This window comes from Melanotaenia boesemani, chromosome 8 (assembly GCF_017639745.1).
Source record: "Melanotaenia boesemani isolate fMelBoe1 chromosome 8, fMelBoe1.pri, whole genome shotgun sequence".
NCBI classification, from domain to species: Eukaryota; Metazoa; Chordata; class Actinopteri; order Atheriniformes; family Melanotaeniidae; genus Melanotaenia; species Melanotaenia boesemani.
This window is the reverse complement of record NC_055689.1, coordinates 1499488-1516332: the sequence shown is the minus strand read 5'-3', so window position 1 is coordinate 1516332 and position 16845 is coordinate 1499488. Positions and strand designations below refer to the sequence as shown.

The 16845-nt window shown below is 39.7% G+C and overlaps 1 protein-coding gene across 1 annotated transcript in view; it reads right to left on the bottom strand.

The window, feature by feature from the left end:
- The window catches only part of ano8a (anoctamin 8a), a 57620-nt gene that overhangs the window by 38241 nt on the left and 2534 nt on the right, over positions 1-16845 (bottom strand). Inside the window, exons 3-11 of the mRNA XM_041991975.1 lie at positions 12764-12880; positions 10929-11056; positions 10623-10784; positions 6037-6189; positions 5745-5871; positions 5501-5556; positions 5336-5410; positions 544-1044; positions 265-435 (exon numbers count right to left, since the gene is read on the bottom strand). Of these exons, the coding sequence (XP_041847909.1) occupies positions 265-435; positions 544-1044; positions 5336-5410; positions 5501-5556; positions 5745-5871; positions 6037-6189; positions 10623-10784; positions 10929-11056; positions 12764-12845 (1455 nt within the window). The 5' untranslated portion in view covers positions 12846-12880. The remainder of the gene's footprint in view (positions 1-264; positions 436-543; positions 1045-5335; positions 5411-5500; positions 5557-5744; positions 5872-6036; positions 6190-10622; positions 10785-10928; positions 11057-12763; positions 12881-16845) is intronic.

Below are 16845 nucleotides of genomic sequence, written 5' to 3'. Positions count from 1 at the left end.
GAATTTTTGGACATTTTTTCATACCTGCGTTTTTTTTTGTGGTCATTTCAACTAGTGACATAAACTTTTGCAGGAACTTTTTCTTTTTGGTAAAATTCTTGAAATCCAGTGTCTTTTGCTTTCATGTCTTTTTTTTCTTTTTGCACCCTTTGCTGACCTTTGTGTTGATACACAAAACCTTGACTTGTTTTTCTCCATAGATTTCAGGCTGTTCATGATATTTTCTAAAAAAATAGTTTAATAAACAAATGATGATTTACGTACCTCGTATGTCTGCATGCAGCTCTCGATCTCTGCCTGGGTCAGAGTGACTGTTTTGGGCTCTTCTGGTGGATCAATCCAGGATTTCTTATCGTCTTTCCTCTCACCTGCGTTCTTCCTTATCTGACATACAGAGTCAGAATCCTTTGGTGAAGACACACCGGCGTTGGTCTCCTGCTGAAGTAAACATTCGTGTCAGACACTTTCTCTGGTAACCACTATGAAATGTTAATGGAAGAATAATATTTGGCCATTTTTCCTTTTGCAATGTCAATGATAAACCTTTGAAATATGGGGACGACATGTGTAAGCTGATGATTCACAATCACTGTCCTCATCACAGCTATCAAAAATACTGGATGGATCCATCCCTTCCTCAACCAGTGTGGGACTGTCCTCGAGGAAAGTCTCATCCCCCGCCTGTGTGACATCCTGGTAGTCCACCTTCTCAGTGAAGCTGACTTTCCGCTGCTTCATGGCGCAGTCATTCATTTCCCATTCTTCCTGCGTCAGTCTAAAGCCAGCTTTCAGATCACCTCTTCTCTTCAGCTCGGGATTGCAGTCCCCAACCTGACCTCTGGGACCCAAAGAGGAATACGACGTCATTGAGGCCTGGGCCTTTCCCAGAGCTAAGCGGCCATACTTCAGCATGATGGCTTGGAGGAGCTCCCATAGCACCTTTGGGGTGAAGACGCCCAGCTTGTTTTGCTCATACAGATAAGGCTGAAGGACTTCTTTGATGTTCTGCAGGAACTGGCGGAAAATCAGCAGAGTAGCTAGCATCTGTGAAGAAAAGAAACATTCCTGCTGTGATCAGTTGCAGAGGTGCAAATATACAGAAACAGCCATTCATTCAAACCAGGTTAGCATCTTCTTGATGACCCCCCACCCCCCCATTATAAAACAAAGAATAATATCTTCACAACTACGTATGTTTAATCCTGGCCTAGAAAGCTGAGACATGTCAGGTTACTACTGAATCAACAGATCGGGGTGATTCCATAATTAGTGCTACATTTCAGATCAACCAAAAAGTAAAAAATTTGTGTGCTTATTATTCTATTTGTTTCCATAGTATACTCTTAGATGATTCTGAATCCATTCAGTAGCAAGCTTAAGCTCTAATTGTTTTTTAAAATACTCAAATTCAAAACAAACACCCAGCTCATTTTTTTTCAACGTGTTATGGACAAAAGCTGCTGACGATGAGATGAATGAATGCATTTGATAAAGCACTTGTGTGACACTTCTAGGGTCTTTTCATCCAGGGTTTTGTTTCTGTTTGTCTAACTGCTTTGAAAATAAGGATTTTGAACTGAAAATGTCTGTTCTGTGGGATATTAAATCCATATTATACTGAATTTAAAAATTACTCAACATTATTATGGAAGCCGTCACATCAATGTCCCTCATCATTTATATTACAGTTTAGCCAACATTTAAAGTCATTATAGCACAAAAACGTAACAGTTGCATAACAGTTGAAAACAAGATAACACAGTTGACAGGACGCATTAGGAAGAGAGAAACCTTTCTTTGCAGGAAAACATATTTTGATTGGTTCATTGATTTTCAAATGAAAAGTTCTTTTTAACATTTCCTAACACCCCCCATCCCCTCCCATCAATCCCTTCTGTCCATTCTTCCTACGATCTGTCCTTTCTCTTCTCATTATCCCTTTTGTAATTTCTCCCCTTCTTCCTTTCATCCTCACTCGTCTCCGTTGCATTCTTTCTTTATCCTACTTCCAAGTTATTAAACAGTTATTAATTAGGGCTACAAATGATTAAAGTTTTTAATCGGATAAATCACAAATTTTAAATTAATCACCATTCACGACTGTCTGAAATCTGCCAGTTTTTGTATCACCAGAACGAACCGATGCGACAACATTTCCTGTTAACTGACCGTCTCTTGGGTAAACGTCAGATGTCAAAGGGTCAGTAAACGCAGCATGTAATGTACTTCTATATGTTGTTCTAAATCATCTCCACCATGTTCTAGATCATAATGCAGAATTCATACACACACCATCATCTCACCAACCGTCTCCATGGTGATCATTTCTGTCCTAAAAGCAGCAGATGTGACGACTGAAGTTAAACAGCCGACACTGATGAAGAAACTCTGATAAAACTGATGATCTGGATAAAAACAGCTTTTTCCTTTTATCATTGAAGTGTGAGTGTTTGTGCAGCAGTGATAAAAGTCCTACAGCAGCTTCACCCAAAGTAAACACCTGCTGATAAATTATATCATTGGCTGCTTGTTTTACTGCTTTTTATTCACTTTTTACACCAGAGTGCGGGTGTGGAACCCTATAACCGGGAAAAGAGTGTATCCATCAACTCCATGCTCCATTAATGCCGTCTTTATTCTCAAGTCCATCCATAGAGCCATAGAGAGATGATCTTTTCCATCGTACTTCTCCACGTCCCGCCATCATAACAGAGAAATGACAGCTGAATGAGGCTTGTCATGCAGCACATGCGTTAAAAATTTTATGTAATTAATTGCGTTTAACGTTTAACACAATTAATTAAATAAATTAGTTAACGGCGTTAACATATTTTTTTGACAGCCCTAGTAACAATATATAAAAAAGAAATAATCATGGACCATTCATACTGAATTATTTACATTCACAACATGTCCAGTACTTGCATTTACTTGTAACTGCAGTCGAAAGAAAAACACAGTGTTCTTCCTTTTTTATACAGTCTATAAAGGACGGCGAACATAGCCCCAGCAAACATCATGATGACGAGTGAAGATGATTCACACACAGAAAGTTGCTTTGCTTTGCAATGCTAGCGCTAATTTCACATGCTAATTTACGTTAGCATAAAATAGAGTGTAAACAAAACCTACATGAATCAACAAACGCCACGCAGCTGGTGTTTTTGCTTAGTCTTACTTAATAAATTAATTTGATAGTAATTTAAGTTTATAAAGACAAACACACTATTGACATGGCCCAAACATCATTACTGACGGCTCTTTTGCCGACATTGAAGTAATCCTAGGAATCAGTAAAGTAGTCCTAAGATTGAGCAAAGTAATCCTAAGATTGAGTAAAGTAATCCTAAGATTGAGCAAAGTAATCCTAAGATTGAGTAAAGTAATCCTAAGATTGAGCAAAGTAATCCTAAGATTGAGTAAAGTAATCCTAAGATTGAGCAAAGTAATCCTAAGATTGAGTAAAGTAATCCTAAGATTGAGTAAAGTAATCCTAAGATTGAGTAAAGTAATCCTAAGATTGAGCAAAGTAATCCTAAGATTGAGTAAAGTAATCCTAAGATTGAGTAAAGTAATCCTAAGATTGAGCAAAGTAATCCTAAGATTGAGTAAAATAATCCTAAGATTGAGCAAAGTAATCCTAAGATTGAGCAAAGTAATCCTAAGATTGAGTAAAGTAATCCTAAGATTGAGCAAAGTAATCCTAAGATTGAGCAAAGTAATCCTAAGATTGAGTAAAGTAATCCTAAGATTGAGCAAAGTAATCCTAAGATTGAGCAAAGTAATCCTAAGATTGAGTAAAGTAATCCTAAGATTGAGCAAAGTAATCCTAAGATTGAGCAAAGTCATCCTAAGATTGAGTAAAGTAATCCTAAGATTGAGCAAAGTAATCCTAAGATTGAGCAAAGTAATCCTAAGATTGAGTAAAGTAATCCTAAGATTGAGCAAAGTAATCCTAAGATTGAGCAAAGTAATCCTAAGATTGAGCAAAGTAATCCTAAGATTGAGTAAAGTAATCCTAAGATTGAACAAAGTAATCCTAAGATTGAGCAAAGTAATCCTAAGATTGAGTAAAGTAATCCTAAGATTGAACAAAGTAATCCTAAGATTGAACAAAGTAATCCTAAGATTGAGCAAAGTAATCCTAAGATTGAGTAAAGTAATCCTAAGATTGAGTAAAGTAATCCTAAGATTGAGTAAAGTAATCCTAAGATTGAACAAAGTAATCCTAAGATTGAACAAAGTAATCCTAAGATTGAGCAAAGTAATCCTAAGATTGAGTAAAGTAATCCTAGCAATGAGTAAATTAAGAAAAGACTGACTTCATTTGTGAAGCTGAACTACAAATCATTTGAACTTCAAGATGAGGTCACCACTGCATCACTTCCAGAATATATGTGAATTTGCTATTAAGATAACTTTGTTTATTTGTTTCAGTATTTGTGAGAGTTTAATAAGTAAGAGTTTTTTTTATGGTAAATCTGTTTTGGACTTCTCAGCTACCGTCTGTCTTGTTCTGTTTCAAAATGACAAAATATTCTAAAATAAAAGCAAAAAAAAAAAGAAAAAGTAGTAATCTGTTTAATTAAGTAGAGTGAAATAAACAAGTGTGGAGAAATCATACACCAGGAGACCACGCTGGATTTCCTGTGGACTCGGTAGGCTGACAGCAACCGAGGCAACTGCAAACCTAACAACCTACCTGCTATCATGACGGCTATGGTGCTGGATGTTGTAAATTTATATTACTTTTATTGACTGAATGCCAAGGTAATTGTAATAATCAGTTCATTATTTCACAAATTCTTTGTCTTCTCTTTTATTTACAAGTTTGTGAGCCTTCCTTTTTCCAGTTTGTGCCCCTGCCGCACCCTGCCCTCCAAAAACATCTAAATCTTCCCCCAGGTTTGCAGGATGTTAGTGTTTTACAGATTTAGTTCAAGTCAAAACTGACTGTGCACCTGAGCGTGGAGCATGGATGCTGTAAGCACAGAGTGCACAAAAGTGATGAGAGTGAGAAGTAAAAACACATCATGAGCAGGCATTTGTGTACTTGGAGGGTAAACGTGAGACCATCATTCCACCTCTGTACACAAATGTGGCCCAACAATCCACTGGGCGTGATGAGCGTGCACGCTCGCCCCTCGCTCGACTACTTCGCTCTTCATAGCTGGTATTTCACAGCAGAAAAACAATAACAAAGAGAGTTTTAAAAAGTTGTATTGCCAGTCATGAAGCACTAGTTAATGTACCGGCTTATTTAGCGTACGACCCAATCTAAGCCCTGGTCATAAATGTACAACAGGAGCAGTACTTCCTGATACTTCCTGATTACCTCCTTCAGTCGCTCCATGTCCTTGAGGTAGAATCCAATGTAGAAAAGACTAAGGTAGGAATTGATGAATTCAAACTACAAGACAATGGGAAAAAAAAACAACATTGGAGGATTCACTCCTGACGAAATTTGTGTTTAAGCCCAAAAAGAAGAAGCTCGACTTACAAACACCATCTTGATGATGAGATTGTTCTCGTAGGCACTCTGAAGTCTGTAGTTCTCTGGATGAAGACATAGATGTTATATGTTAGACTTTCTGCAGCCGGATGACACTGTGAAAATGCGCGGTTTCTCCTTTAAGCTGCTTCATGGAGCTCTGACACAAAACACTGGGACAGGACAAGTCATAGCCTCAAACATACTGTATACTTTTCACCAGCTTCTTAAAGCGTATCACTGTGTTTCCTACCCATATCATTGAGCCAATAGGCGATCTTCTTATACACTTCATCACATACAGTTACAGTAACAGCCAGGAGAATCTTAGGGATGAATCTTGTCACACCAGGAAGCTCCTGAATCTCCATCACCACTTCCTGCAGGGTGAAATAAAACCACAATACATTTTTAATTTTCTTATTGCCTATTTTTAAAAGGCTGTTAAATTAATTTGAATGTAGTCTAATAGTCCATGGCTAAGCTGTTATTTTTGTTTAACTCTTCTGAACTGTATATTGTTATCCCCACTTTCAGGCCCAAACCTGTAGTTCCAGACAGAGGAGCATAGCAAGGAAGACAAAACAGAGGCAGAGGAGGCAGATGGGCAGGCTGACCATCCATCTGAACACCGCTCTCTTCCAGGGAGGGTAGTAGAACTCCTCACACCCAGTTATCGGGCTGCAGCGCTTCACTCCCTGCACAGACGAGGCAGACGGAGTGTTACATTAACCTTTTCTTTTACCTATTTAATATTTTACCTCCGTCTTACAAACTTGTGCTTTGTAGCTCAGATCATGGAAAACAACCATCAAATATCCAATCATAATTGCTGCCGACACAGTTTTATTTTGTTTCTCTATCAAATCAATATGTGGATGTTCTAGAAGTTTCTTTAGGTAAATAAAGATCAATCTGAAATGATTTTATTTGGAACCAAAGATGAGCATCCAAAGATGCAGGGGTGATGGCAAAAAAAAAAAAAAAAGAAATTCTGATCCTGAACATTTTTAAGGTGTTCCTCAATGGACGCAGCTAGTTTATCTGAAATTTCAGCACATTATCTCACAGACCAAATCACACCTTTTTCCATGATAACATCCTGTTGAATCCTTTCTTTTTCCAAAATCAAAAGCAAAAATTTACACAATTTAAAATGTGCAAGACATAATTATAAAAATAAGCGTGTTATCTGTGTCAGGGTTTGGTTGTATGGATCCAAGGAGATGAGCACTTGGTGGATGATTACAGAACACGTTATATAACAGAGGAATGTGCAGGGTTCGCTGGACGGCGGGCTGGAGTGGGCAGACAGGATTCCTTCGTGGCGCGGATGAGGTTCAGGTATGTATCTTTGGAGAGAGATGGTACAGGTTAGGTTGGTTTAAACACAACAAGATCAGGATAAGGTGCGCGACTGGTTACCACGATGAGTAGTATAATCCAGCGATGACTGGAGGTCCGGGTGAGGTTTATATGGGGATGAGAATGATGACTTGATGTTCTCCAGCTGCGCCGTCCAAACAGCGGTGATGATTGGCAATCCAAATATGGTCAGCAGGAAGCGGTAATGAGCATGGGCCATGACAATCTGAGCTGTCCTTTAGCAGAGCCAGATCTCTGGTATGGTACAGCAATTAAAAAAGATGGTAATAGTAATACTCCATGTTACTACAATATGATCCTCACACATGTAGTGGTTTGTTATCCAAAAATAAAGTTTTCCAAGTTGTAACTGACAGAGTGAATTTCCACTGTTCCCTTTGCTGGAGCGCCCATGCTAATTATCTGTGTTGCAGACAGCTCAAAGGCTTCGTTTCTTTAGACTCAGGCTGTTTGCAGTCCAACCCGAGATCATGCTCATTTTCTATAATGCTGGACATTATACAATACAGAATGATTGCATGGCTTGGCATAGGGCTGGGCGATATAGAAAAGAAGCATATCGATAAAAAAGTTATATTGACCAATATCGATAACTATTGATAATTAGCAAATAATTTTAAAAGTACATTTTAAGTGCAGCCCTGGCCATTTCCATCCATCCATCCATCCATCCATCCATCCATCCTTCTGTTTTATGGTCAGATGAAACAAAAATGGAATTGTTTGGCCACAATGATGTGTCCTTCATTTGGCGTCAAAACGGAGAAGGCTTCAACCCTGAAAACACCATCCTCACTGTCAGCATGGTGAGGATGCTTTGGGGGTGTTTTTCAGCCAATGGACCAGGGAACCTAATCGCAGTAAACGGCACCATGAAAAAAGAGGAATACGTCCAGATTCTCAACAACTACATCAGGCAGTCTGCAGAGAAACTTGGGCACTAGTTGACATTTCAGCACAACAACGACCCAAAACACACAGCAAAAGTGGTGAAGAAATGGTTAGTGGACAAAAACATTAACGTTTTGCAGCAGCCCAGCCAGAGTCCTGACATGAATCCAACTGAGAATCCATGGAGGGAGCTAAAGATCAGGATGATGGCAAGGAGACCCTCCAACCTGAAAGAGTTGGAGCTCATAGCTAAAGATGAACGGCGGAAATACCAGTAGAAACATGCAGAAAGCTGGTCATCAATTAAAAGAACTGTTTGATTGCTGTAATACCCAATAAAGGCTTTTCTATTGATTACTGAGAAAGGTATGAATAATTCTGGACATGCCACTTTTTGTTCAAATGTAAATAAAAGCTGAGAAATATTTTTTTTCACAATGATGCCTCTTGAACATTATCTTATTATGTAGAGGAGGTGACTGATGGTGGATCCATTCCTGAGTCGGTATCCATAGCCAGACTTGGTGATTATTTGGCTGAGGGGGTTCAGACCTATGCAGAACAGCACAGGGGACAGGGCATCTCCTTGGTATATGCCACATTTGATGGACACTTGTGCAATTGGCTTGCACATGGCCTCAAGGGTGGTCTTCCACACAAAAAAAATGATTAATGCATCAATGTTGTTTTTTACCGTTAAAATCGTAAGTTTTTCACAAGAAGTGGCTGAGTGGACTATTTCGTTGTGATGCGTTGCAACAACAGAGAATGCGATAAAAGGACCGACGAGGAGGTCAAAGGTCAGCGCACGTAGAATATGCACACAAGACTACAAATAAATTAAAGACCACAACAACCAGAGTGGGACGAACTGAAAAACCAGTAAATGATTCGACACCTTGGACCACCAACCTGCCTACTCAGGCAACGCCACAGCAAATGACTCCTGGGTGGGGTTTCTGTAGGCGGGGCTTCAGAAGGCGGGGCTTCTGGAGGCGCTTGAGGAGTTTGAAGGTTAGTAAAGAGGACAAGAAGCATTAAAGCTTCTGTATAGACCGAATTGCTCTCAGGTACCACTCAAATAACTGAGCTGATCTACTTCACCTGTTTCCATCTTTTTTGTTTATAATCTGGTTCTGATCCATGTTTACTTCATCAGAGATGGAGCCAAACAGCATCCTGGATGCTCCTGCTGCCTCCAGCAGCTGCATCGATCAGGTAAATAAAACAACTTTATTGCACATAAAAATATCTTTAATTTAATGGAGATAACAAAGTCAATTGGAAACAGAGCATGTATGCTTATATACAGATACTGGTTTAAATGGAAAAAGGGGAACTGATGGAGCCACACAGAGCTGATTGTAACAGCAGACTCAGTCATTTCAACTAGACTTAAACTTTTTTATTTAATGTTTAATTCCAGTTGAAATGACTAATATTAACTTTTGCACTCCTGGACAATTGAGAATTTTACACTATATATTAAAATGAAAGGTTGGCTTTATTAGCATCCTTCATGTTTATAACTTGTTTTTATTCTAAAGGTTTGTCTATTCAGCAACTACCATTACCAGCATCAACCACCATCAGCAGCACCAGCCAGCTGCCAGCAGCCTCTGCCATCCCTGGACCTGGTAAAAAAAAAAAAAACAGCCTGCTGCATTGTACATGCATCTTGAGTGTCACTATATTACAATTCAAAGTATTTTATTATAGTTGCTGTGTGTTAAGTATCTGTCTCCACCCTCCCTGTTTTTCCATGAAATAGGAAAAGGGCCGACGCTCTTCTGGCTGCTGTGCAGGACCAGCTGTTAGATACTGAACAGCAGAGGCAAAGTGATGCAGCTTCAACATGCTGCAGGTCTTCCAGGAACAGAGCAGCGGCTGGACGGGCAGAACTGAAGCCAGCAGAGATCTTTGCTGGAGGGTCTCTGGGTACTGGACAGGATGGCAGGAAAAGCCACAGTGATAAGATCATCACACACATTATTTTCCACGGCTGTATACACTATAAAAAATAAATGACTTTGTAAAGAGTCTGAAGTTTTCCGTTTATCAGCACATCTCAGGATGAAGTTCATCATGTTTAACGAAGGTCTGGCTTCATAGAAAAGTCCACACCTGTAAACATCTCACCACCTTTCTACATGTTAACTCTCACATGCTGCTAATTCTGTGTGACTATATCCTCATAATTCTTCTGAGTCACCAGCAACCCTCCAGTGACGGATTCCTCCTCCACCTTCTACTGATGAGTCCATGATGCACACGGACTCCTCCACCTTCTACTGATGAGTCCATGATGCACACGGACTCCTCCACCTTCTACTGATGAGTCCATGATGCACACGGACTCCTCCACCTTCTACTGATGAGTCTATGATGCACACGGACTCCTCCACCTTCTACTGATGAGTCTATGATGCACACGGACTCCTCCACCTTCTACTGATGAGTCCATGATGCACACAAAGCTTAAAGCAGGTGATCTTTATTCTGAACACATGATGCATTTTCTATAGAAATTTGTCTCTTTAAACATGTACATCATCTATACATGTATGTTCTGTCTGTTGAATTTCCACAACACGATGCTTCTTATGAAGAAGTGGGAACTCATGTGCGAATGCAACACAAAACAGTGGGGAAGGCAGTTCATAGAACTAAATTCTAGGTGTACAGCTCTTAGAACTGCGTTCTTAGAACTTCTCTGTCCGAATGCCTCTATGCTGACCACATTTCGTGGTGCCTGTGGCGACAGTGCTACATTCCTAGCCAAGCTGCCGACTGGCTTTATCTGCAAACAGCTTGAAAAATGTTGGGAGTAACCCTGATATCCAGCAATCCTCACCCTGAACTGAGGCCTGGGCTCCTCCAAGGGCTCTGCAGGGGTATCCAGAGTTCCCCACCGGTACGCCAGCTCAGCCTCTCGCCTCTTCCAGCGCTCCAGAAATAAAGTTGCCCACACAACATTGAAGAGGGCAAAAACAACGCAGCAGATGTCCTGACTGGTCTAGGATATGAGATAATAAAGGTAACTATATCGACAAGCATCACAACAGTAAAATAAACTCGAGACAGTTTTTTACTTTATGAAAAAACGTTTCAGTGAATGTTAGAGGAGTTTAAAAGGTGGGTGGAAAACAGGTTTAAGTACTTGGTCAGCCTCTGCGAGGATCCACAGCAGAAAGCCGATCACAGCAGGGTAGAGCATGGAGTTGGTGTAGAAACCCAGCCAGGCAAAATACATCCCAATCTTCACCCCAAAGTAGTCACAGATGTCATCTACAAAGCAGAGGAAATCTCCTTTCAGGCCTTTTTGTTGAGAAGTAACTATTTATGGATTATTCTAAAGCAGAGAATATACATGCTTTTTAACCTCACATATTCACATACTTTGTCTACCGCGTTTGTTACCTGAGGATTTCACTAGGGGACGCATTAGACAAGTCAGACCTGATAGAGAGGCTGAATTTGTAGGATGTAAACAAAACGGTAAACATGGAGGTTGGTATTCAGTTGAACTGGTCTCAGGAGACCAGTGGTAGACAAAAATGCTGAGTAACTGGCAACACTGAGACCAGTGAAGATAAGACAGACTTTTACTGGCTCTCCAGGAATACAGGTAGATGAAGATGGATGCTGGAGTAGCCGTCGATAGGGAGGGCATCACTCAGAAAATCTGCTAAAGGTCTGTAGTACTTCAAAAGGAGTTAAAGATACAATTTTCTCAAGATTCTCATGGTCCTATTAGTCAGAGAGGACTATACCAAGGATGTTAGTCCCCTTGTCAATTTCTGAGCCTTAATAAAAACAAGCCTGAAGTTGTTTTCGCTAATTGTTGGAGTAGTTCTTCTAAACTAGAAAAGGAAGAGACCACAGTAGTAAAGTTGAGTTTTCATCAGTAAATTAGCAAAGAAAAATCTAGTCTGCTGCTCCTCTTTTAACAGGCCACAGAAGGGATGAACATGTCAAACAAGCTGACACTGGCTACCAGTTTTCAGATTGATTTTAAGATTATTTTACTTATTTTTAAAGTTTAAATGGCTGGCATCCATGGTTGGTTGATTGGTTATTTATGGAGCTTTATTTATGGAGCTGCTCCACCTTCATAACCCCAACACATCACTGAGGTCATCCAGCTAGTTGTTGAATAACTTGACACTAAATATTCCAGAATCTGTACGGTACTGTAGAGACTGTCTGAAAACTCCTTTCTTTACTTTGGCTTATCAGAGTTCAGCTTGAGCCCCACCAGAGTTCATGTTTTAAAAAGAGTTTTGGCCAGTTTTACTACTGTGTTTACTTACTTTTACGTGTAATGTAATTATTTCTTGTTTTAATGTGAATTTGTAAAGAACTTTTCTCAACCTTGTTTTTAAATGTGCTTTAGAAATAAGTTTGACATTGGGCCAACTTAAGACCCATTTATGGGTACGCTACGCTGAAGGACGTGGAGCCTTCTTTCCTCCTGCATTCTGTACCTACATAATTCAGTCCATTTCAGGGCTACTGCATATCACACCCTGATTTAGCAAACAAGGCAGTACCACCAGAAACCATGTGGGGGCTGTGTTGAGCAGTACAACTGATGTGCCACTAGATAAAGTGACAAAGAAGAAGAAGCTGTGCCTATTTAATGCTGCACAGACCACCTCTGTGCTGCCTTTATTAAGTCTCTTTCTGAGAATAAACATTATCATCATCATCTCCTTCATTATTGTCTGAAACTGACATCAGAACTTGAGGTGAACCCTGGTAGATATGTTAGCTAACAACCATGCTCACATAAAGGATGCGTGGAAGTATGAAGGCAGTGACGTATGAAATTAACGTACCTATGTAAGTATATTCTCAGCCCAGCAATCAGATTAGAGTCCACCATGAACACAATCAGTGCTCATAGATTGAATTTTAATGTTGTCCTGCCAATTTTCCTCCTTAATGTTTTTTTATGATTATTTTGTAAAGTAAAATTTTAGCATTTCCTACCGAGGGGCTGTCTTTCACATACAGCCTGGACCCACGATGTCATCAGCTGGTTGAGTATCCTCTGTTCATGAAGAGGAAACATCTGATGGATCACTCCCCGAGCTACCAGCTCAGGAACTGGAAAGGACAAAATTAGAGAGTTCCACTTATTAAAAAAGACAGTCATATTTAACTTGAAGCTTTTCTTCTTTTTTAAAACTGAAAGTGGTCATCATAGACCAGAGCTAACGGCTAACGTGCTGCTTTAATTGTTTAAATCTGAAAGTGACCGTTGTTTCTCATAAAGTTATAAACAAGGAGAGCAAGCCAAGGATTTCCTGAAAAGACGTCAGGAAAAGAAACCTGCAAACCTTTCAGCCGGTTCAAGAGAAGACGAGTTTAAAGTTTTGTAAATCACTATCCTTCATGGTTAGCATCGTTCCCTGGTAGCCTAAGCTGTTGGGGCTAAATTAAAGCTCATGGGGCGACAAAGGCTGAAGCTGCTTTGCTGTTTAACTCATCCAGATGCAGTTGCTAAGCAAATAGCTGACACCATCATGTGTTCTGGTCCATGATAGTGTGAACAGCCTTCATGTTGTGGCTTGTTTCAGGCAGACAAGCAACCACATTATAAAAACACCAAAGTGTGTCGCCTACGTCCAGGCGCAGAAACAATGCAGGAAATGCCATGAAGGGTCTTTTTTTAAACTGCTTCCACTATCCACACCGAGAACTTCTAGACTTCCAACGTTTTCCATGTTTTCACCTGTAAGGTCGTGTACAAGCTCATCTACAAGATTCTTTTTTCCTAAGCTAGACAATTATTTTTCATGAATCTGCCTGGATGAAGAAATTCTTATAAATTGGACTAATGTGGATTTGTTTTAACTGGATTACAAAGAATTGACTTAAACTGATGATGTCCGTAAAAGGACTTGTGATGACGTTGAACATAATGTAAAGCAACAGAAGGTTGCAGAGATCGGAGATCTGGACTGATGGGTATTTCTCAAAGTCAAACATTAAATCTTATGTTGGATGAAATATTAGGACCATCATCTTTATTGTAGGTAGTTTGTTGGAAAACTCAGATCTAAATTATGAAAGTTCGCTGATGTCTCAAATATTCCCTAGACAAAATTCACTATTAATCCTTAAAACTCCATCAAGTCATTTTAATCTAACCAACTCTGTAGCAGCTTTTAATCCCAGTATAAACGAGTCTGTAGCAGCTTTTAATCCCAGTATAAACGAGTCTGTAGCAGCTTTTAATCCCAGTATAAACCAGTGTGTAGCAGCGTTTAATCCCAGTATAAACCAGTCTGTAGCAGCTTTTAATCCCAGTATAAACCAGTCTGTAGCAGCTTTTAATCCCAGTATAAACCAGTCTGTAACAGCGTTTAATCCCAGTATAAACCAGTGTGTAGCAGCTTTTAATCCCAGTATAAACCAGTGTGTAACAGCTTTTAATCCCAGTATAAACCAGTCTGTAGCAGCTTTTAATCCCAGTATAAACCAGTCTGTAGCAGCTTTTAATCCCAGTATAAACCAGTGTGTAGCAACTTTTAATCCCAATATAAACCAGTCTGTAGCAGCTTTTAATCCCAGTATAAACCAGTCTGTAGCAGCGTTTAATCCCAGTATAAACCAGTCTGTAGCAGCGTTTAATCCCAGTATAAACCAGTCTGTAGCAGCCTTTAATCCCAGTATAAACCAGTCTGTAGCAGCTTTTAATCCCAGTATAAACCAGTCTGTAGCAGCGTTTAATCCCAGTATAAACCAGTTTGTAACAGCTTTTAATCCCAGTATAAACCAGTGTGTAGCAGCGTTTAATCCCAGTATAAACCAGTCTGTAGCAGCTTTTAATCCCAGTATAAACCAGTCTGTAGCAGCGTTTAATCCCAGTATAAACCAGTTTGTAACAGCTTTTAATCCCAGTATAAACCAGTGTGTAGCAGCGTTTAATCCCAGTATAAACCAGTCTGTAGCAGCGTTTAATCCCAGTATAAACCAGTCTGTAGCAGCCTTTAATCCCAGTATAAACCAGTCTGTAGCAGCTTTTAATCCCAGTATAAACCAGTCTGTAGCAGCGTTTAATCCCAGTATAAACCAGTTTGTAGCAGCTTTTAATCCCAGTATAAACCAGTGTGTAGCAGCGTTTAATCCCAGTATAAACCAGTCTGTAGCAGCTTTTAATCCCAGTATAAACCAGTCTGTAGCAGCGTTTAATCCCAGTATAAACCAGTTTGTAGCAGCTTTTAATCCCAGTATAAACCAGTGTGTAGCAGCGTTTAATCCCAGTATAAACCAGTCTGTAGCAGCTTTTAATCCCAGTATAAACCAGTCTGTAGCAGCTTTTAATCCCAGTATAAACCAGTGTGTAGCAGCTTTTAATTCCAGTATAAACCAGTCTGTAGCAGCTTTTAATCCCAGTATAAACCAGTCTGTAACCGTTTTTAATCCCAGTATAAACCAGTCTGTAGCAGCTTTTAATCCCAGTATAAACCAGTCTGTAGCAGCTTTTAATCCCAGTATAAACGAGTCTGTAGCAGCTTTTAATCCCAGTATAAACGAGTCTGTAGCAGCTTTTAATCCCAGTATAAACCAGTGTGTAGCAGCGTTTAATCCCAGTATAAACCAGTCTGTAGCAGCGTTTAATCCCAGTATAAACCAGTCTGTAGCAGCTTTTAATCCCAGTATAAACCAGTCTGTAACAGCGTTTAATCCCAGTATAAACCAGTGTGTAGCAGCTTTTAATCCCAGTATAAACCAGTGTGTAACAGCTTTTAATCCCAGTATAAACTTGTCTGTAGCAGCTTTTAATTCCAGTATAAACCAGTCTGTAGCAGCTTTTAATCCCAGTATAAACCAGTGTGTAGCAACTTTTAATCCCAATATAAACCAGTCTGTAGCAGCTTTTAATCCCAGTATAAACCAGTCTGTAGCAGCGTTTAATCCCAGTATAAACCAGTCTGTAGCAGCGTTTAATCCCAGTATAAACCAGTCTGTAGCAGCCTTTAATCCCAGTATAAACCAGTCTGTAGCAGCTTTTAATCCCAGTATAAACCAGTCTGTAGCAGCTTTTAATCCCAGTATAAACCAGTCTGTAGCAGCGTTTAATCCCAGTATAAACCAGTTTGTAGCAGCTTTTAATCCCAGTATAAACCAGTGTGTAGCAGCGTTTAATCCCAGTATAAACCAGTCTGTAGCAGCTTTTAATCCCAGTATAAACCAGTCTGTAGCGGCTTTTAATCCCAGTATAAACCAGTCTGTAGCAGCTTTTAATCCCAGTATAAACCAGTGTGTAGCAGCTTTTAATCCCAGTATAAACCAGTCTGTAACAGTTTTTAATCCCAGTATAAACCAGTCTGTAGCAGCTTTTAATCCCAGTATAAACCAGTCTGTAGCAGCTTTTAATCCCAGTATAAACCAGTCTGTAGCAGCGTTTAATCCCAGTATAAACCAGTTTGTAACAGCTTTTAATCCCAGTATAAACCAGTGTGTAGCAGCGTTTAATCCCAGTATAAACCAGTCTGTAGCAGCTTTTAATCCCAGTATAAACCAGTCTGTAGCAGCGTTTAATCCCAGTATAAACCAGTTTGTAACAGCTTTTAATCCCAGTATAAACCAGTGTGTAGCAGCGTTTAATCCCAGTATAAACCAGTCTGTAGCAGCTTTTAATCCCAGTATAAACCAGTCTGTAGCAGCTTTTAATCCCAGTATAAACCAGTGTGTAGCAGCTTTTAATCCCAGTATAAACCAGTCTGTAGCAGCTTTTAATCCCAGTATAAACCAGTCTGTAACAGTTTTTAATCCCAGTATAAACCAGTCTGTAGCAGCGTTTAATCCCAGTATAAACCAGTCTGTAGCAGCGTTTAATCCCAGTATAAACCAGTCTGTAGCAGCCTTTAATCCCAGTATAAACCAGTCTGTAGCAGCTTTTAATCCCAGTATAAACCAGTCTGTAGCAGCGTTTAATCCCAGTATAAACCAGTTTGTAACAGCTTTTAATCCCAGTATAAACCAGTGTGTAGCAGCGTTTAATCCAGTATAAACCAGTCTGTAGCAGCTTTTAATCCCAGTATAAACCAGTCTGTAGCAGC